This window comes from Salvia hispanica, chromosome 5 (genome assembly GCF_029641045.1).
Source record: "Salvia hispanica isolate PSC_SH4W2 chromosome 5, Shi_PSC_v1, whole genome shotgun sequence".
Lineage (NCBI taxonomy): Eukaryota > Viridiplantae > Streptophyta > Magnoliopsida > Lamiales > Lamiaceae > Salvia > Salvia hispanica.
The window spans coordinates 24556366-24579779 of record NC_142696.1 but is presented as its reverse complement, the minus strand read 5'-3'; the positions used below and the strand labels follow the sequence as shown (position 1 = coordinate 24579779).

General features: G+C 32.4%; 2 protein-coding genes across 2 annotated transcripts; one reads left to right on the top strand and one right to left on the bottom strand.

The window, feature by feature from the left end:
- The first annotated feature begins 7528 nt into the window (after positions 1-7528).
- On the top strand, positions 7529-11258 carry FIP37 (FKBP12 interacting protein 37). The gene is made up of 14 exons (XM_048085918.2): positions 7529-7668; positions 7772-7823; positions 7918-7979; positions 8221-8288; positions 8454-8490; positions 8617-8704; positions 8790-8854; positions 8945-9022; positions 9722-9769; positions 10065-10118; positions 10297-10458; positions 10592-10661; positions 10773-10828; positions 10929-11258. The coding sequence occupies exons 1-14, from the start codon at positions 7642-7644 to the stop codon at positions 11118-11120; spliced, it is 1059 nt and encodes a 352-aa protein (XP_047941875.2). The 5' UTR covers positions 7529-7641; the 3' UTR covers positions 11121-11258.
- Positions 11148-14436, bottom strand: LOC125188856 (D111/G-patch domain-containing protein). Its single transcript, XM_048085917.2, has 10 exons — positions 14319-14436; positions 14038-14143; positions 13787-13883; positions 13594-13651; positions 13381-13508; positions 13208-13300; positions 12643-12921; positions 12159-12385; positions 11761-11979; positions 11148-11457 (listed from the first exon to the last, which is right to left on the bottom strand). The coding sequence occupies exons 1-10, from the start codon at positions 14396-14398 to the stop codon at positions 11353-11355; spliced, it is 1392 nt and encodes a 463-aa protein (XP_047941874.2). The 5' UTR covers positions 14399-14436; the 3' UTR covers positions 11148-11352.
- Between the last annotated feature and the right edge of the window lie 8978 nt (positions 14437-23414).

Below are 23414 nucleotides of genomic sequence, written 5' to 3'. Positions count from 1 at the left end.
TTAAGAATGTTATCCCATTGCTTATATTGACATTCTACATGTATTATATTGACATATTTTATATAGTATGTTGACATTTCTGCTGTACGAAAAAATTAAAAATTTTTAATTTTTTTTTCAAATTTTGACGTTGAAACATATGCATGTAGCATATCGTTGGAATCTTTATAAAATTATCTTTAATTTGATATATATTATATGAATTTAAAGTTTTATAATTTCTTTTAAAAGTTAGTTATAACTAATTTTGTCGTTAATTGACATTAATACTCCTATTGATATTTTTTGTGCATGATATTAATACTCAAGGTTAAATGATCTTGACCTTTAATTTAAAAATATGATGCCTATCATTTAATTGTAGTTATTAATTTAGGGGTGAGTTAGCAATATAACACACATGAAAGAAATATTATACCACTATATATCTAACTATTTGATTATACTAGTAAATTTATTGAAGAAGTTTAGTAAATGATATGAATTTTAATGAACAATTAATAATACAAAAAGATTAATAAAAAACAATTAGATTATTGATAATGGAGTAAAATATAAGACTCGCCTGATTAGAAAAATAAATATCCTAAACATAGATAGAGATTTAATTTGGTGGACGAACTAGAATTTAATTTTTTTTTTTTAAAAAAAAAACTATATTTCATAGATGAATATGGTAAATGACAAATTTTTATCTGGTTAAGCATTGACTAAACATGATGCTATATACTTAGGGCATGTTTCATAAGTTAGTAATACCAAAATAGAGAATTATATATGGACATTTCTAATCATTTGATAACATGGTTAAGCTTAACTCAAAGTCTAATATAAGACCAGAGCCCTATCTAATCTTACCAAAATTATAATATTAACCTTGTTTATGTATCTCACCAATTTGTCAAGTTAAGCCATGTTATTTAATATACAATACAAATTTAGATAATTTCTTTTCTATTAAACAACGGAAAAAAATTATATCTTTGCATATCTTGACATGAAGCCCGTATTTCTTATCTTGTTTTACATATCTTCTCATATCCCATCTTTTTTATCAAACGAGTCCTTATAATGTATACCACATTTATGATTCGAATCCATAAATGGAGTATCATTCTTGTTTAATTTTATTATGATATTTTAAGAATTGTATTTTATATACTAGTATCACATAAAATGAAAGTTTGATTAATTATAAAAATAATAATATCAATAATAATTTTTTTAAAGTATTGAAATTAAAATGATTATGGATTAATTTTTAAACGATGTTCTCATCAACCATGAGAAACAACATTTCTCTGGATCTCTTTGTATATATAAGTATAGGGTCTTGTTAGGTTGAAATTTTTGAACCTAATTGAGAATTGAGATGCAATCTTAGCCACTCATCCAAAATATTTATGAAATGTCAACAACATATAATTTATGTCAACTAGGAGGTATTATCGTCAATAGCCTGCACATCAAATGTCAACAACTTTATTCAATAAATACTTTTTTTATTTTAATTTTTTTATTTTTTTATTTTTTATTATTTTTTTTTTTTTGTCAACTACATTTACAATTCATGTCAACTACACATCAAATGCCAACAACTTTATTCAATAAATACCTTTTGACATGAATTGTACATGTAGTTGACATTATAATGTGTAGTTGACATGAATTGTATATGTATTTGACATGGATTGTACACATAGGTGGTTTCTGTTTGCAAGACTAAATAGTAGCAAGATATAATCTAGGATAAGCCATGACTCAATCTCAGACTAAAAAAGATATTTGGTTGGAATGTTAATTTTAATACTCCTTAAAGCATGTTTGGTTAGAATGCCAAGATATTGTATATTTACTATGATACCCTTCTAATACTTATCCCAATCATTGAGTTTAATATTTTACGTTTCTGTATGAATTTGCTCCAAAGAAACAAAGATATGTTAAATTCCATTTTCAAATACTCCCTCCGTCCCACATTTGGAGTCACTTATTGTTATGGCTCGGGTTTTAAGAAAGAGTTGAAGTGTGTAATAAATGAAGTGAAATGGTGGAGTGTGTAATAAATGAAGTGAGATGGTGGAGTTGATTGAAGGTGGGTCCCTTTTGACTTTTGATTTTTGTTTTGATTTATTTTAATGTAGATAATGACATTTTTATGTAATTTTGATGAAAAATGGGGTAAAATTATATGACCAAATATGGAAAATTCTAAAAATAACTCTTAAACTGAGACGGACTTTTATGGCAAAAAGTGACTCTTAATCTGGGACGGAGAGAGTAATGATCTGGCAAGAACGTTATTATTTTTATGTTTCAATATTAAATTATCAAAACTTAAAATATAAATTTATATAAAACTTCATATTACAAATCAATAACTACATTGCACAAACTATTGACAAAATTAAATAGAAACACCAATTTTAAATAATACAAAATGGAAACTGGAAAAATAACAAATAAAATTGAAAACGAAGAAAGACAATCGGCAGTCGCACAACTTTTTTTTTTCCCAGTCCCTTCCTCCCTGCCTCCCTCTTCCTTAAACACTCTCTTAGCAAAAGGGTAAATTTGGAAAGTTAAGCAATTGGAGGCTGATTGTTTTTGTTGGAGGGGGTAGGCCCAGATGGCTAATCTTGGGACTATTCATGTTGGACTTAATCTTATATTGAGTCATAGATAGAATATAACCAACCAAACGTAAGATTAAACTAATCTTGAGATTTAGTAGGGGCAATTGAACAGGGGCATAACTAATCTTGAGATTTAGTAGGGGCAACCGAATAGGGGCATAGTAGACATTATATGTGTGTAGTTGACATGAATTGTACACATAGTGACATTATATGTGTATAGTTGACATGAATTGTATATGTAGTTGACATGAATTGTATATGTAGTTGACATGAATTGTACACATAGTTGACATGAATTATATATCTAGTTGACATGAATTGTATATGTAGTTGAAAAATAAAATTTTTTTTTTTTTTAAATTAATTTTTTTTAAAAAAATTTAAATTAAAAATTAAGAAAAAAATATTTATTGAATAAAATGTATCATGATATTACCATTCTGCCCTTTCCTAAGTAATTAATTTAAAAATATTTTCCATATGACAAAATCTGGATCACTCATTTAATAAAAATGAATGATTAATACTGCATCTCATTTCTAAATTAGCATAAAAAATCAAACTTGATCACAGCTCAATCAAGCCTTATAAGTATATAACTATTATTGATATTGTGGGGTTGTAATTATAGCAGTCGAGCCAATCAAGGAGGTATAGTTTCGAACTTTCGATTCAATATTATAATATGAAAAAACAATGATTTAGTATATAAACATGACACTAATTGTCTAATTGCCCACTATAATTTGCAGTATAAAAAGAGTGGATGCTCCCTCTAATAAAATTTCCTAGATTCGCCCCTAATTTTAGATCAATAATCAATTTGATTTGGGCAATTTAAACACAAATTAATCCTGATCAATCAAACATCAATCTATATTCTATTTCATTAATTTAAGTATATTAACAAGACGTTTTCTAAAGTCAAGAACTTAAGATACAACTTTTTTTTTGTCTCATATACAACTCTTTTAATAAAGAAGCTGAAATGTTGGACCAATTAATTCAACTATGTTGGTAGCTAGCTTTAAAATAATATATCTAGCAACAAAGTTTGAGAGTTTCTTCAACTTTTTGGAGGGCATGGAGAAAAGGTTTGTTGTCTTCTTCATCCACAGCATCTCACCAAACAAAAAGTGCAAATTCTTTATATATAAATATATCAAAGAAACTATAAGAAAACATAAGTGCCCAAGCACACAAAATTGGGCACAGGAAAGTAGATGCTATCAAGATTTTATATTTGTAGATAGGTTATACCTACATAGATGTCATACCACCATCTTTGCCAACATTTTAATCACTTTCTTAGATATGGGTAAATCCTTGAAGGCTAGGCTACTAGAATAGTAGATGCTCTAATTCTCTCGCACACACTTGAGCATGCATTTCTTACATTAGGCGGGGTCGACTGATCCTACAATAGGTTCATAAGTAGTACCATAAAAAAAATTTCATTAAATGATCTCCGACCTCATATTCTCCATTTGTCTTGCAATAGAATACTAAGATGCTAAAATAGGATATATTCGGAAGTCATACTTGCCTCCAGAGCACAAATTTGAAAACTTATGACCGAGCATGGATGGTTGAGTAGAATTTAATGAAGAAGGAGCCATGTTGACATACCTATGTTATAAAGTTTGTTTATTGAGTTGCATGGAGACGAATTCCGACCTAACAGGTTCTGTTTACTGTCACTGGAACTTGGAAGGAAAATGTCTTATCAACTAAGTTGTGATTTGGTCCCATGTGTTAAATGAATACGATTATGATTAATCGAAATATACTGATTGAGAGGATTGTTATATGTAAAATTTAAAGACTACATGGTTAATTCGACCCAAAACCTTTTGGCATATTTAATACTCTTGAATGTGACCCACTGACACTATATGTCTCGCCCACTCTTTTTCAAATACGTTGTCAACCACTAAGGTCAATTTTAAATAAACAGCATTCTTGTATTGTAGATATACCTGAAGACAAAATTTCAATATTCAATTCCTTCATGGGCCCTTCACTATAGCCCATTAGTAAACATAATAATTATTTTATTGTAAGATCAGTCCAAATCATCCATAAAGGCCCATGGGCCTAGACCTTTATCGGTAATATTATCCCTTTTCTCATAAAAATGATGAGCGAAATTTTGCATCCTTGTAATAAACCTTACTTCTGGGTAATAGTCAATCTCAGATACATTAAATAATCTTAGTGAGATTGAACACACTAAAAATTAGGGGTGGGAATACGGGTATCTGTGGATACTCGACCCGAAAAAGTCGAGTATCCAAACCCGAAGATCATCTAAATGTTTATCCAAAACCCGACCCGATATATTTTCGGGTACTCCAATACCCGCCCCGGATATCCATATCCGACGTATCGGATACCCAAATACCCGACTCTTTACATGTATTAATAACTAATAAAAAAAATTCAAATTTTGTATATTAATATAAATATAGAAATATTTAAATTGACTAATATCTTTAATGTTGCATTCATTTTTTAGTATAAAACTATAAAAAAAATAGGTCATCTTTATTTTAAAGTATATTATTATATTTATGGGGATGGTTATGCAATATGTAAGTAAAATAATACAAGTTACGCATTTAATTAAACTGTAGAAGCAACCAATAATATAATTCAAAAGTCAAAATAATTAACTAAAATATAAAAACCATGTGAGTCGGTTATGCAATACGTAAAACTTGAGAGTTTGGAGAAGCCGTGACCTAGAGTAAGAGAGATTGACTTATTTATATAAGTTTAGAGAAAGTTAACGTAGTAAGTTATACTCCCTCCGTCCCCGATTAAGAGTCACATTTTTTCATTTCGGTCCGTCCCCAATTAAGAGTCACAATTTATTTTTACCATAAATAGTAAGTAGGTCCCACATTCCACTAACTCAATTCACTCACATTTTATTATAAAACCAATATAAAAAAATGGGTCCCACATTCCACTAACTTTTTCAACCAACTTTTCTTTACATTTCTTAAAACTCGTACTCGGTCAAAGTGTGACTCTTAATGGGACGGAGGGAGTAATTAGTAAATAAATTAGTCCAGCTCTTGAAGCCCAAAATGGCTAAACCTAATTTAAACAAATGCTTTAAATAATAAATTGGATATTCGGGTAATATCTGATACCCATTCGGGTTACCCAATACCCGATTTATCTTAAATTTCAATATCCAATCCATACCCAATCCATATCCAATCCCATAAAATTGGATATTGGATATCCAATACCCGGCGGATATCGGATCGGGTACGGATAAACCCAATACCCAATATCCATATTCCCACCCCTACTAAAAATTGTCGTTGCTAATAGCGGAGGGCAAAGATGGAACGACGGCGTCGCTGGCAAAGAATGACAATCAAAGATTGAGAGTGAAACCCCGTCTGCGAAGGAATAGAGCAGACTACTTTATCGTAAAGTTGGTCAAAACTCTAATGCCAAATTTAATAAAAATTTTAGGGCACGATATGAGATTGCTTAACCCTCTAAGTCCAACTGAATCCACTATTGGTATTAGTAAGTAAAAATATGATTAAAATTATAAAGTTTAAACTAATATTCTTTTGCACCACTAGCAAATTTTCACTCATTTTATAATAAAATTTTGAAGTTTATATTGTAAAATGTTAATGAATCAAATCACGTAATGTACTTTTAAAAAAAAAATTGGTTATTAGGTTAAAGAGTGTTTATCAACAGACTCGATGATTATATGTTGATTCATAGGTATCTTAAAGTGTGCAACAACTAATATAAGAAAATGGAAGCTTGTTAGAGCACTCCCAGTGGTGCTGGCTAAAAGTCGGCGTTTTTTCGCCGTCTATCGCCGAGTTATCGCCGACCAATGGGAGAGGTCGGCGATAATTCGGCGACTTTTCCTCCCGTTTTATCGCCAACCGGCGAAAAATCGCCGGATTATCGCCGAATTATCGCCGATCACTGTGGGCGATAATTCAGCGATAAATATATTTTTTGTTTTTTTTTTTTTTTTAATTTCCCCCCTATAAATACACACCTTCTCTTCATTCTCTCCTCATCCTCATCCCTTTTCTCTCTTCATTTATTTTCTCTCTCTCCATCTATATTTAATGAATTCTGAATCGTCTTCTCATTCTCGGTCCGACGAGGAGAAATAAAACAATTATATACAAAAATGAAACAATTAAATTAGTGATGATGTAAAAATGAAATGTTGAGTTAGGGAGAAATAAAGGAGAAATAAGGGAGAAACCATTGGAGCAGTTGGCTAAAAATTGACTAATAACTGGAGATAAATTATGGTGCTGATGTGGCGCTGATGTGGCAGGAGTTAGGGAGAAATAAGGGAGGTTTTAGGGAAACTGTTGGGAATGCTCTTACATCCTCAAAGGTACTGATTAGTGATTGATCATCTAACTATTTAGGTAAATATGTAGGGTCTCAATAACACTCGATCGTACTACCTCCGTCCACCAAATTTTGACACAATTTACTATTTCGGTCCGTCCCTGAAAATTTGACACACTTCATTTTTTACCATTTTTGATAGGGGATCTCATATTCCACTAACTTATTGCTACTCACATTTTATTATAAAACTAATACTTTAAAAATAGGACCTGCATCCCACCAACTTTTTCAACTCACTTTTCATTATATTTCTTAAAACCCGTGACGGGTCAAAATGTGTCAAAATTTGGGGGACGGAGGTAGTACCACTTAGACTCTTTTAAGTTTTTTTCTCATTTATTTAGAGAGGTTAATTTTTCATGTTTAAAATGGGCGCAACATCTTCCAGTAGTGCAGTGCCACGTGTAGGACGCAAGATATAAAGTCTATTGCAACCGCAGACGATTGTAACCTGGGTCGGCTTCGCTCCACTGTTGCGCATCCCACTATTCTTATCGCTACACCCTCTCCAATTCGATTTGCGCTCAGCTAGGGTTTCAAATTTCAGCTCCTTCCCCAATTTCGCATTCGAATTGCAATGTCGTCACGCGACCATATCGACGATGTAATATTCTAAACGCACACCGCTTCCTTTGGATGCGGTCTGTAAATTGTTTGGATATTCTCTCCACGAAAATGAGTATTTGTTTAACATTTGCGAATTGCAGGAGGATGATTTCGGGGGCGATTTTGCTGGGGAAAATGCTGCTAGGCGTTCAGGTTTTCCGAGCTAACCAATTTAATCGAAAAATGCCAATAGTTCTCGTTGATTTATGTCGTTGCTGTATTTTTTAAAACTGGTTTTGTTTGTTAGGAACTAAGAGAAGCTTTGGAGATCTTGACGATGACGAAGACGATATTTTTGGCTCAAAAAAGGTGCCCTTTACTGCTGTTCACTATCGTTTTTGCTTTTTTATTTTGTTATATTCGGAGATGTGCAATTTGGCTGACTAGGATATGGATTTTGAGGCTTTCATTATCTTCCTCATAAATGCAGAAGAAAGAAGAATAATGCATTGACTAATTTTAATTTGTTTGAGTTGCGTGTCTTACAAATGCTAGCATCTGGTTTTTAGATATTCAAATTTGGCTCTGATTTGTTTTGTTTGCACTTAAGGCTAATCTAAAGGTGGAGGAAACTGCTCCTGGAGTAGCAACTGGGATGATTTTGTCTCTTCGTGAGAGGTATTGCTACTTATTAGATAAACGGAATATTTTTCTTCTCCCAAATAAGACTCGATAAACTGCATTGGTTTGTATGTGTAGTTATACAAACAGCCAAGTTTGGCAGTGTTTACTATAGCTCGATTTTCTGAGGCTAATTGGTATATTCCTGGATTTTCTTTGTAGTCTTAAGAACTGTCAAGATGAACTCTCGAGATGCCAGGTATATATGTAGGAGATAGCTGAGAGGTTTTGCAAGGATAATGATATTTCTTTCTTTGTTCTCAATTTGCTCTCTGAAAGGGAACATGTTTTAACTAGTAAAAGTTTCTATGATCTTGGACTTCAGACGAACCTTGAAGATGCTAAGTCTGAGATTCAGCAATGGCGCTCATCGTTCCAGAATGAGTCTTTCATACCCCAAGGCGCAACTCCTGGTCTGTTTCTAGAATTATTATGTTAATTTTATCGTGTCAGCATTATATAGTTGATTTGCTTACCTTGTTTTTGCTTCTCGGTCAGAACCAAGATTTGTGGTCAGCTACCTCCAGACTCTGAGATCCTCTGATGAGTCTATGAGAGAGCATGTATGTTCTTGATCTGAATTTTGGACTCCTAGAGTTGCAAGTGTATGCTTGATTATCTACTTAGTTTCTTCTTTATGCTTTTCTTATTAGATTGAGAGAGCAAAGAAAAAAGAAGCTGCATTCATTGTGACATTTGCAAAAAGGGAGCAGGAGATAGCTGAGTTGAAGGTGAGAAATTATTGAGTGTGCATCATCAGCTGTAGATGTTCATCTATTTTGTGTTTTGCCACATTATATTAGCTGAACTACATGCTTATTTTTACATTTTCTGTGTAGATGAGAGGATACATGCTATTCATCATGGTAAAATGTACTATAGTTACCAAGAAGTTTATAGGATAATATGAGTGAACTTTATAAATTAAGGTTGTGTGACTTCTGAGAGATGTGTCTTGTTTCCAGTCAAATGCTGTTATACATGACCGTTATGTAAACACAATCAGCTAAGATCTTCATGGAAGCGTTCTTTGTTGCATGCCAGGGTTATGTAGTAGATGATGTTAGAACTCCCAATCAATCTCATTTTATAACCTTTCCAAGCATTAAACTAAGTTTTCAGTTGTTTCTTGCCTTTTATCTAGGCTTTCTGCAATGTTGATGGCTATGATTACCTCTTAGATAATCTATACAATTCGAAAGAAATTTTCTGACAACTTACATTTAATAGATACAGAGGCTGTGCATCATATTAGGCTATCAGCATTGTAGGGGTTGATAAATATTGTTAGGATCTTATTGAAATTTGTCAGATCTACCAAAATCAGTTGCTTTTTATATTACATTTACATTTCCAATTTACACAGAGCTGATGTATTCATTGTCTTGCATACTATACCTGTTCTTAATATACTTCTTACGTTGATACAGTCTGCTCTTAGAGAATCGAGAGCTCAGCTTAAACCACCATCAATGCAGGTAAACTGGAAAATGTTGATTTTGTACATTTGTTCTATATTGCTGCATGGTTATTACTTTTATCGAAAAGCAAAATTTGGTAGCATGAAACTATCTCTTGCGTTTCTTTCAAAGATCCTAAAATATTTCAAACTAGAAAAAGGTGCTTCTTACTTGGATACAAATGAAAATTGTTTCTTGATTTACAGTTGTTGATTGTTAAGAGGGATGTGATAACTTTTCGGAGTTTGTGAGTTATGCATCATCTGTTTTCTATTCTATTTATGCCTGACATCTTTAAAAATAAACCTGGCAGGCAAGGAGATTGCTACTAGACCCAGCTATCCATGACGAGTTCACAAGATTAAAGGTTCTTCTGATTTATCCCCAGAATTACTTCGAGTTACTTTCTTAACCGTTATGAATTATGTACTTAACCTTTCCAATAAATAAATCTCCCATCAACTATATACTAACGGTAGAAATGTATTTCCGTATATATGATATCTCAATAACACATTTTCCTGTCTGAACGATTCTTACATCAGAATTTGGTGGAAGAGAAGGACAAGAAAATTAAAGAGTTGCAAGATAATATTGCTGCTGTTAGTTTCACCCCACAAAGTAAAATGGGGAAGATGTTGATGGCCAAATGTAGGACTCTGCAGGAAGAGAATGAGGAGATTGGTAATCAAGCCAACGAAGGAAAGGTATGTTAATATTTTTATTTTTATTTAAAATTCAAGCTTTGGGAGGCATATATACTTCTGAATATGAATTAAACTAGCATTGTTAATAGAAACATAATCTAATGTTTCACTTTTCTTGTGTTGTTCATGGTAGATTCATGAGCTGGCAATGAAACTTGCTTTACAAAAATCGCAAAATGTGGAAGTCAGGAGTCAACTTGAAGGTTTGTTTTTGCAAGATCACTTGTTACTGCCTAAAATATAAATTCACTATCTTATGATTGATTGTAGGTATAACCAGTTAACTAGCATTAACATTGTGCTGTTTTCCTTAGGATTGTGCAAACTAATGGAGAAAGTGACGGGGGACGTTGACAGATCAAATGAATTGGTAGGTTCCTGTTCTACACATGAAAATTCCTACTTATTGCTTGATATCGTGTAAAAGTCTTGCTCGATCATGTGTTATAAATTGATGAAATTTATTGCAGGTGGTAATTATGCAAGAGAAACTAGAGGAAAAGGAAGACGAAATTCAACAACTGAAGCTTCAGCTGCAGGACACTGCTGGCAATGGGAAAGACCAAGACAATGGCTGTGTAGAGGAAGAGCCAGAAGTAGCCATTGATGATGATGCTAAAGACGAGGGTCCGCCTTCTGTTGAAGTTAAAACTGAAAACTAAACAAGATTTATGTCGAACTGCTGTCTGTAATCGATGAAATTTTGTGAACTTCCTTTCCGTTTTTACCATCTTACAAAGTTCATAAGAGTGCATGACAGTTGGATTTACAACAATAGCATATAAGGTCCCTTTGTTTCATTTCTTAAATGATAACAATCGTCATTAGCACAAAAAGCAACACATCCCAAAAATTGCTACAGTTTCTTCGTCTCGACCAAGAGATGTCCAAGAGTTACTTTCTTCTAGGATCGTCCCAACCTAAACCAGCTGTTCCTTTGTTTCCAGTTGCCTGAAGAGGTTCAGTCAGACCCTTCGTGCTGTGACCGAGTGCCTCCCCCTATACAGCACCATACGATGTCAAAAACCCAAAACTTAATTCAACAAAAGCAAAATAATCAAACATCTGATTTTTTGTCATTATGCTTATGCTAAAAAGGATGTTTACTTGAGGCTAATCTACAACATGCTTTGTATAACTGAATGATTTTGAACATATTGGGTTGTGTAATCCTTCGAATACTCAATCTTATGTATTGTTTATCTAATCTACCATCCAAAGTCATCCGTCATGAACCCTAAGCGTAACGTGCACTATAACCGATATACTTATATTTAAAATTTGCAATGTTTAAGGAAGTACCTCTTTCCAGCCCATGCCTTCTAGAATTCTTCTTGCATAACTTCCTTCCCCAAATGACATGCTTAATGACTCGGCTGCTGCTGCCGCCTCTTCGGCCGGTGAAGTAGGAGATGATGGAGCTGAATCAGAACTATTATGTGAGTTCTTCTGTCCTGGACCCACTCCAAACCCACCGTGCAGAGCTCTTCTCTCAGCAGCCCGGTCCCGATAGATATGTTCCTAAAATCGCAAAACACCAAAGATCAGGATGAGGGCAATGAGTAGTGTCCACGATGTATACATCAAGACTTTAGCATCTAATTAAGACTTTATAATCATACTCATTAATTATTCGGAACTATTTATAAGAAGTTGTATAGTTGAGAACTCAAAAGACTTAAATATGGTTATGTTTTTACTTTTTTAGATTGGGAAAGCTTCACCGATGGCAGGGATTTGTCTTTCAGAATACCAACACCTTCCAATCTTCCGGATTCAGGCTGCAGATCAGGTTTTTGCAACTTCTCGATGTGATCTTTAATGGACAGTTGTGGAAAGCCCCAATCTTTCGTAAGGTTGGACGCATCATGAACTGGGGAGGATGCCAAATACTGCAAGCTAGGATTCCTCAATCTGTATATCCGGCCTGTGAGAAGGACGAGAAACATGTTTATAACTAACTGATAGCATTGTGCATATCACTTTGAGCAAGCTAGAACACAGATGAGCTATCATTCAATTACATAGATACAAATAGATATATTTATATATTTCTGTAAATCACCTTCTCCTTCCATTAGATGGTTTAAGTTTATATATGTCACGGAAAATATGTTCTCGTTCAATTTAAGTCCGACTGTCTGTTGATCTAATCTAATAGAAGGTATGGAACAACAGGCAAACCTGATGTCACTCGTACCATATCAAGGTGAGCTTGACATACTGGTGCAGTTTTCAGTATGCCACCACCTGAAGGAACTGACGGGTGAAGCTTGCTAGAGGGCTTCCTCAATCTGCCAACAAGCCTTAATACCTCTGTCTTTCCATCTTTCTTTGTCCCTCGAACCAACGCCCAATCCCACAAATCCACCATTTGCACACCTGACATCCACTCTTCATCTGGTCCACTTACTTTTACTTGGCCATATTGAGCACGCCAGTTTTCTTCTTCCTCAGACGTACCTGATAGAAACAAAGATTTTCTAAAAGTTCAGAGCGCCCTCCAATTACACTTCCTTTAATACGTGAAAGCCTATGGAAAAACTCAATCAATGAGCATTTACATGCTTCCATGCCAATTTGAAAATCATCAAATTGTTGAGAAAGCTTATAAGTCATTCATGTGTGTGACTGAAATGAGGCAGCAGCAGATGAGACATTACACGTAATTACGTAAGCACACAACGTTCTTAGTATACTACCACAATGGGAAAATTAATATCAAAAGATTAGCTCAAATAGCGCACACCTTCATCAACAATTTTATCACTAAAGTTCCTCCAAAAATCAGGATCATCAGGGATCCATTCGCCTTCTTCCAGTTCCTCAACATCATCACATCCTGCACATTAACAAAGTAATAGCTCGTTAAGTGCCCCATCCAATGAACTCACTCTAATCACCAACAAAATTTCCACCAACCTTCGGCTGTTGCATTTGGGATATCAGCACTATCAGTATCCACAGGCATTGTAGTGTCAGAACTGGCAACATGAGCCCCTTGACTGGGATAGCCAGATAAGAACATATCGATAAGCGTGTCTTCCAGCCTGCATATGAGCCGTGGCTTAGTATGGACACTACTCAATCAAAAATCATCCGTAGTGATTAAAGATGGATCAAGGGTTAGCAGACCATTCCGATGGCGGGGGTGGATAGTCCGATTCCTCGTTTCCATTACATGCTGAAGAGTCTGTCTAGATACAACCACCGAATGCAAAAAAAAAAGACGCTTGGGTAAATAAAACATCACTATCACTACTACAAAGCAATAACGACAACTATTAAAACAAAAACGACATTATAATGCAAAGGTATACTCTTTCACCTAGAGAAGTGTTGGTTGAAACTTCTTTTCCTTCCATTTGAGCCTCAGATGTTTCACCCTGGCTATTACCGTTATGCATTTCCACTTGATCCCCCGACTGAGATCAACACGAAAACGATTCAATTACGTTTGATCTCCACAGACAACTACCTAATCCAGCTCCACCATAACTAAAACTCAAGAACAAAGCTCCAAAAAACAATCTTTAAAACAAAATAAAAACAAAAAAACATCGATTTCCAAATGAATACCTGATTGGGCTCAAGAAGCACATAATTCCCATCTTCAAATTTGTAATAAAGCCCATCTCTGCTATTGTAATACCACCCTGCTTGAGGGTCATGGTAAAACCCAGTGCTGCATCAAAATTCAACACCTCAAAATCTTCTCCACCCAATTTATTTTTCCACACTGATTTAAACATCGAAGAATTGCAGATATATACAAAAATGCCTAATTTTAAACAATTGGAATAATCCGAAAATATTTAACTTGAAAATTTAAATTTTCGATCGAGCGATTGGAAAAGCACCTGGCGTGATAATAAAGCTGAGAATCATCATCCCACTGGAAACCACAGTCAATTTCCGGCTGTTCATCGTCTCCCGCCATGATTGATTCAGCTCTCGATTTTTCACCTCTTTGTTCTTCACTTTCACCTCTTCAACTGTTTATTTGTAGTGACAGAATTGTTTGAATGAAGCCCATTTAAAGCCCAATCTATAAGTCCATTTCAAGTCCAATTAAAGGTAAACTTAGCCCAAATTAAGCCCAACTGAAGCCCACTGTGGTCTATTTACTGAGTTAATTGCACGTAAATTACATAGTTTGGGCAAATTTTAGTTCGCATCTTTTAAAATTTTAATGACAGTTTCAAAAATTTGCAATTATTAAATGAGAATTTTTTTCACGCAAATGCAATGGCGCAAACATGAGCAACTAAACGACGTACTAACAACTTAAAATAAAATAAATAAATTAGTCAGAGGAAACAATTGAAAATTTTAAACTTCGTAATTTTTTATGTTATTAAATCTCGATGCATGCAAAAGTTTTATTTCGATATACATAATGAATTTTTTTTCCACCTTTACTATTTTATTTTCTTTCTTTGTATTTAATTTTTTTATAAGTTGTCAATAATATTAAAAGTCGTACTTAATTAATTAATATAAGTATGTACTTATGTCATGACGAAAATTGCTCCACCACTTAGGCCACTAGAAAGCTTCAGATTTGATAATTGGAAAATTTTCAATATTGTTGTTTTATATTTCCGTTTTGTAAAGAGTGGGATTCGCCATAATACTAACTTTGGTATTTATTTGGCAATTTAGTAGGTAGATCTTAATTAATGTAACTAATTTTACAAAATTAATTACAATAATTCCAGTAACATACAATGTGGCTATGCAACAACATTCTGCAATAGGATTTAATTATCTCTAAATATTGAACTATTTGAACTACAAAAGCTCAAGCAGCCGGAGCGAAATCGTAGCCACCATCGTCATCGTCGTCGTCACTATCTCCGTCGACCTCGAACGACGTGACTGTAGAAGCATTCTTGAATCCATCAACAATATTGTTCATGTCATTTTGATATTTCTTGCACCACCAACATTTTGTCTCTGCAGACATACGAGGCATATTTTAGTTTATAGGTGGTGAGAAAAATGAGAAACAATCCTATGTATAAGTTTTGAATTTTGAGAGGTATGTGATTTAGATTTGGGAAGAGTAAGCATATGTATATATAGGTATGTATGTACAACCCTAACCCTAGAAAAGTCAAGTGGCCATTCGAGTTTGCTAAAGGTTAATTTACAAAAATTGTGGTTCGTCCTTTTTTGAGAGAGTTTTTTTGGCTTGGAAAAGAATGTCCTAGGATATTTTATTAGTGGGAAAAAGAATTTATTGGCATAATTCATAACATAAAATAGAATATTTTCAAAAGTAACACAAGATGTTATTCTTTGATGCATTTTGAAAGAGTGGAATGTAGTTGTGAAATAGTGTTGCCATTGTGAAGGGTGTGATTCTAATTGGATACTTTCCTAGTAGGATCACATATAGGAAATACATTAAATCATATGCATAAGAAATTAATGAATAATTCTTATTACGTGTTATTAGGTGCCAGTACCCCTATCTATTAATGAAATAAAGTACAATATCGATATTAATGGGACTCGATCATATATTCTCGTGCACGATCTTTTAATGCACTATATATGCATGAGTAATTCGTATTTATACGTGGCTCTCAATTAATCATTCTAATGGATCCTTCCCTCGCATCGAGTTAGTGCGTGCGTGCGTAAGGTTTTGCATGTGTACAACTTAAAGAGAAAAGATATGCTTGTGTGAAAGTGTGCATGGCTTGAAAAGGTTACAAGATTAGCAATTGTCGACCTCCAAGTCAGATTTATGTGCCATATCAGATTTTTTATTATTTTTAAGAACAAGTAAAGTAATGTTTGTCTTTTTTATTTTTCTTGAAAACAAGTGGTCCATTTGAATGCATACTTTTGGTCGGAAAAGTAAATTGAATTTAGTAGGCCAGGAAAAAGAGAAAAAAGAATTAGAATAATTCTTTTTCAGAAATAGCATTTGTTCTTACATACACTTACACGTGCTTAATTTTTAACCATTGTGTCATGGCAACACACATCAAAATTGAGGTTGATGAAAGGAAAATTGTGTCCTCATTATGCTGGTACTTTAATACGATTGATCATTTTCTTATTATATACTTACTATAATAAAGGCTAAAATTGGTCCTGAACATATGACCATCCAAAATTGGTCCTGAACATATGATCATTTTACGTTTTTGGTCCTAAACATTATCTTTTGGATTTTGTGGTCCTGAACATATGAAAATTTGATCATTTTGGTCCTCCGTCAACTATTCCGTTAAAAAACTAACGGTCAACGAATTTAATCTCAATTTTGACCAAATTAAACTTTTAATTCTGATTTTTTACTCCTAATTAATTCCCTATTTATTTTTTATAAATATTCTTTTAAACCCTAAATATTGAAATCAAACAATGGTTAAAAATTAGTAATCCAATACCATTAACCATGAAGATGATGCATTCAACTCCGAAATCAATAAACACCTAATTCTTTCACAAAATAAGTAAAATATCCAAATCATTCAAAAAAAAAGGCCGAGGAATTTTAAATTCAACAACAATATCAACAGCAATTCAGCTCTCTAATTGTCGCAAATTGGTACAGTCGAAAACACAAACCTAATTTCCCCAAATTGGGCATAACATCACTCGGACTGAACAGCAGGCTGCGACGGAATAGGAGCGGCGGCGAAGTCGTCGGAGACGAGAGTCCATTCCGGAGGGAGAGGGGGGTACACGGCGGGGCCATGGCGTATGTCGGAAGGCCGGCTCTTGCGGGGGCGGGACTTCATGTGATGCTTCGGCGCCTTTTTCTGCGGTCTGGAAGAGCACTCGATCGCCAATCCGCCACCGCCGAGCGATAGGCGGCTTGGTGGCGGTGGGAAAGCCTTGATTGCGGCGGCGGAGGGGGGCAGAACCGCCAATCTTGTGCCGAAAATGGCTGAAACCTCCCAAAGAGTAGGGAATAGACGACGGCGCGAAGGAGGAGGGAAAGAGTAAGGAATTAATTAGGGAGTAAAACATTAGAATTAAAAGTTTAATTTGGTCAAAATTAAGATTAAATCCGTTGACTTGTTAGTTTTTTAACGGAATAGTTGATGGAGGACTAAAATGATCAAATTTCCATATGTTCAGGACCACAAAATTCAAAAGATAATGTTTAGGACAAAAAACGTAAAATGACCATATGTTCAGGACCAATTTTAGCCTTTACTCTATATACTATATTGCTTATATTATTATTCATAAAAATAAAAGTTATACTACAGTAAGGGTAGAAATTTACGGGAAAAAAAATACTCCATAATATTTGGTCAAATTGTGGTCCATTTTGCAACTTTGAAAATTAATTTAAAAACCTATGAATATTAAATTTGTTCTCCATTATCTTGTATTGAAATTTTTATTGTGAAATTATATCTGAAATGACAACTATAAATTCATTTGTGGAAATCACCGTCGAAGAATTAAACAATGTTATATATTCATAAAGAAAATAACATCGTTTGAGTAGAAAATGTGAACAATATATTATACGTGACTGACTAGAATTTTTATATCACGTGATAATTGAGAACAAATTCAAATTTTATGATTTTTGGCTGATTTTTGAAGATTTCATATGAATCAAAATATACTACTATGATTTATCAAGCCACTTGGGTAGAGTTATATTTGTTCACAAATAAACAAACTCTCATTGTACTTTAATTTTGGCAACGAACTTTGAAAATTGTGGATAAATACAAGAATTTTAATTAATGTAATTATTTATGATACCGAATTTGAAGCTCCAGATTGATGTAATTATTTATGGTACCGAAAATAGAAAAATTCTAGATATGTCACTAATATAACCAACATACTATATTTTTTTAATTGATTAAATTAAGCAAAAAAAAATTTGTACTGAAGTATATGCCTGCTATTTTTGTGATGTTAAAATGATAAATTATGGAGAAGTATAAGAATATTATGTAGAAGGCATATCGCACGTAGTCATGTAGATGCCATGCAAGTGCAATTAATTAAAATCAATATGAAAAATAATTATTTATATTTCCTGTCAACACGTACTTAGATGGTTTTAAATACGTCATACGTTACTGTCATCAAGATCTCTCGTTATGTCGATGAAATTGAAATAATATTATTGATTGACGCAATTAATTAAGATATCCAATTTTGTCTTTTCTTACTTGAATTCACATAGTATATATTATAAACATAATGAATAGAGATGTCACAAGAAGACAAATATGTAGATGTTACAAGACAACGACACATAATTCATTCAGTAAAATACATCCCCTCAAATCAATAGGTCGATAGATAATTCGAATCATCAAGCAATTAACTACTGCTAGAGTTACTTGCGAGTAAAAAAGCTAGCTCATAATGTAATTCATGCAAACATCGTCTAAAATTAAATTTCTCTAGCCAAGTCTGATCCATGTTTTAATATCACGCGGCCGGAGCATAATCATATGTTCCATCATCGTCGTCGTCATCATCTCCACCACCTTCCATGCGCATAATTGCGTAAGCATACCTGAATCCACCAATAGTACGGCTCATATCATCGGATTGCTTCTTGTTCCACGAGCAAACAGTATCTATAGCGATAATGGACATTTTTGATATTTTAATTGAGTTTATATATATAGAAGGTAGAGAAAATGGGAAACAATATATCTCTAGCTATGAGTACTATTATATTGATGGGTGTGATTTACATATTTGGGAAGGATAAATCAGGCATATATATAGATGTGTGTGCATAACCTCAATCATAGAAATAAAGGTTTTGCATGTGTAAAATTCAAAGAGAAAAAGGTTTGCTTGTGTGAATGTGTGCATGGCTTGAAAAAGGATACAAGATTAGCAAGTATGGATGTCCACATCAGATATTATGTGCCATGTCAGATATATTGTTATTTCAAAACCAAGTAATGTGTTTAATTTTTATTTCTATATGTACTGGGAGTTCTTAAATTGAATTTGTATATATATATAGGTCTAAAAATCTTGAAAAGTGATCATGAAAAAAAGGATATTCGACAATGACTATAAAAGAAAATGAATAAAACAAGAATATATTCTAAAGTAGCAACATGCTAGTTTTTTAAATCATTGTGGGTGGCTACACAAACATCAAAATTGAAGAATTTTATTGTATTTTATTACAATTTGCTACTCCATGTCCATGCTATGGTTTACAAATCTATATCACATTTATTATTTAAGTAAAATATATTAAGATATTTAACAAAATATTTTAATTCTAAATCTTATCTCATAGTTTCTCCATTATCTAATACTCCAAGTCGTTTGATTTCTATATGAGTGTGCCGTGTGTATTTTATCTTGAAACTTCATACAATTGTTTTTTATATTTTAAAATTAACTCCATGGTTTTTAAATATTATAACTACACAAGCTCCTCTTCACGTAATTTATCCGTACAAACCCATGTGTGATTAATTTCCGAAATTTTTTAAATTTGTCAACAATTTTTAAATGTTACGTCCGAATACGAAATTAGACAAAAGTGATTGTGGATCATATATTCGCTTAGTAATTTTTTAAAACTTATCCCATCAAAAGTGACAAATCCTTATATGGGAGTGAGAATTTTTTGTTAAAAATCATTGAATGTATTTTTAAATAATTAGAAAATTGTAGTTGATTATTTTAATGAGACGGATAGAAAAAATGTAGGTTGACTATTTTAATGGGACAGATGAATTATGTATTAATTCTATGGTGGCATGTTTTGTGTTGAACACGTTTAAGATAATATTTTCATTAATTTCCTGTCAACATCGTCGTAGTGAGTTACTATCACCAAGATCTATCTCATTACACGACAAACTTAAGAAATTATTCTTGAGTGGCGCAATCAACACATTATATTCTTGTTTTTTGCATGATTAAGACATGCATTCCTTGATTCCATTTAATTAATTAGCACGCATTGCTTCGTGTCGTGATACTAATCCCATAATTGGAAAGTTTTACATAGTATATATAATTTACCGTTGGAAAACCATCGAAACCCCATAGTGATATAATTATTCAATTAGAAGTCGTTTACTTTGGAGGATTATTTTAGATGTCTCATTTTGACATTTCGAGACGTCTATTATATAAGTCACGTTTTTTTTCTTCTCAGTTTTGGATAAATGAAACTTGCAATCTTTTAACATTATATTCACGTTCTATTATAAAATTAATAATGTAAAGTGAAACTCAAATATTACTAATTTTTGGACTTTACTATATACTATTTCTTAAACTCCGATCCGATGGATTGAAATAAGGGGGGATTGATATTTTGTAATTTTTGAGCTATTTTGCTTGATATATATTCCTATAAAATGGTATGAATAGTGGAAAACCATTTGGGTGGAGATGAAATACTCAATAATTATGTATTTTAATTTATTAATCAGTAACGCTAAAGGCCCCTTACTATAAATAAATTTGTCCAAATCGCTCCATCAAACTGCAAAATTTTCTCCTACATTCTAGATTCTTTATCTCACGATTTGCATATACAATATTGTAGAATATCAAAATTTTGCCGCAAGTTAATCTTATTAGCTATATTAGCTAATTATATTTAAAGTCATAACTTAAAAGTTAATATTGATATCAGTGATATCACAAAACACATACTCCATTTTTTAGTCAATATTACTCCATTTTGTAATATCAATATATCGTACTGATATGATATGATTTTCAGTTCTTTAAATTTTCATTTTTCAAAAAGAATTCTCTCTCCGACCGAACCTATAAAGAGTAAATCACTTCTTTTGCAAATCTATACATGTATAAAAGGCGAGTTTTAGCCTATATTTTGAATATGTATAAGTTCTGGGTATAAATTTAAATATTTATAACTTTTGTAACTACCAATCATATGAATAAATTCTAGAGTAATTACTCTTGTAGTTATTTACCGTTACTCCCATGATTGTGTATAATATGAAGAGAATTAGTAAGAACACACCGCTGTTTATATATCTCATTGACACATTATTAAAAATATAAAAGACATATAATCTTGAATTGGATTAAAAAATAAACACGGTTAGTAATACTATTAGAAAAGAATTTATATTAAATGTCATCTATCTATCTATATATATATAAAATGAGTTTTGGCCTATATTTTAAATATGTACAAATTATGGGTATAAATTTAAATATTTATAATTTTTGTAACTACCAATCATATGAATAAATTCTAGAGTAATTTAAAGTAAACGGTTTTTAATATGATAAATTTTTGAAATTGATGTCCTATATTATTGTATCAATATTAAACTATATTTTAATAAATTTAATTGAGTTAATGTTAGAATTTATTATTTGATAGGAGATCAATGCTAATATCAATAGATTTAGTGGAGGATTAATTCTTATAATATGTTATATTACTATATACTTTTAAAATATCAATGATACGTTATCCATATTAATAAACAACATAAAAGCAATATTAATGTTATACGTTTAGGAAAAGTGAAAAGTTTAGATATTTGTACTATAAATATATGGTATTTGGTAACTAAAATTTCACTCTTTCACTAATTTCTCTTTTATAGAAGATTGAGAGATGATGCCTTTATTCTTACCATAGGAAAAAACTTTACACCAATTCTTTGCATTGATCAATCTTAATCTTCTTCAAAAGAAATGAACTCTAATCTTTGATGTTCTTTAAAAAGAACTAAGCGACAAAGAAAAAGGGATGAAATGTATGTGGTGAAGGGATTGCAACAGTCGCAAGGATGGCTAGGTGGCAATAGCATTTCTGGCTGACAGAGATGGGAAATGTTTTCATCAATGAAGAAGAATAAAGAGAAGAGGGATGTTGCTTATGTTCCATTTATGTCATGGAATAGGTAATGAATTTTCATAATGTTGAAAGCAGTTTTTTAGGACTTGATTGTAGGGTTATATTCTTTTTTGAAATGAAATTTTATATATGTGTGATGTTGGAAACGATTTTTTATGGCAAAATTTTAGAGATATTTTTTATATTCGAATTATACGTAATTGACTGACCGAAAACTATAATACGTAAAGATTGATTATTTTATAGTACTAACAAATAGACAAACAAGAACATTTGATGGTGATATGGTACATTACCTTGAATAGTTTATGTAACGCCCCACTTTTTCAAACCCTAATTTTCGGGTTATAAAATTTTTGCATTAAATGCTATGATATGTGGATTATTTGATGAGTAATTAATTGCATGGTGTCTTTGTGACCTAATTGCGTATGAGAATTGAGATTGAGTTGAATAGTCAACTTGTTGAAATGTTGACGTGATTATTGAATAGTCAAAGATAAGGAAAATATGACGTGGCCGTTGAAAGGTCAATGCGTTGAGAAAATGAAGTGAAAGTGAAGAATGATTGTTTTGGTGTGAATATTTGATGCGGAGTAATATAATTGTGGGGAATTATTTTTCCTAAGGGATGAGTGAGAATTAAATAGGAGCATTATTTAATCATGTGGAATTATTCGATCCCTCCTATTATTATTATTTGGAGAAGAAATCCTATTTTCTTGGATTTAATTATTTGTTTGGGATGATTATCCAAATTAAATCCAAAGTCCGATTATACTTTAATTCCACCTTGGAATTTTCGAAAACCCCACTTTGATTTTATATGAGATTTTCGAAAATCTCATATATTGGAGAAGAGGGAATTGTTCATTATATTATTTGATCTCTTATTTATTCTCTTCCATGAATAAATATAAATATGCTAGAATATCTTACCATATCTTGTCATATCTAAGAAGATATTGTCATATCCTAATTAAATTAGGATTTGATTTTGAATCCCTTTGAAGAAGGCAAATCACGCCACTTTTCCTTTTAATTTGGAGAGAATATTTATTTATTCTGCTCCGTGATATATTATTCTACTCCGTGAAATATTTGAATTTAATTA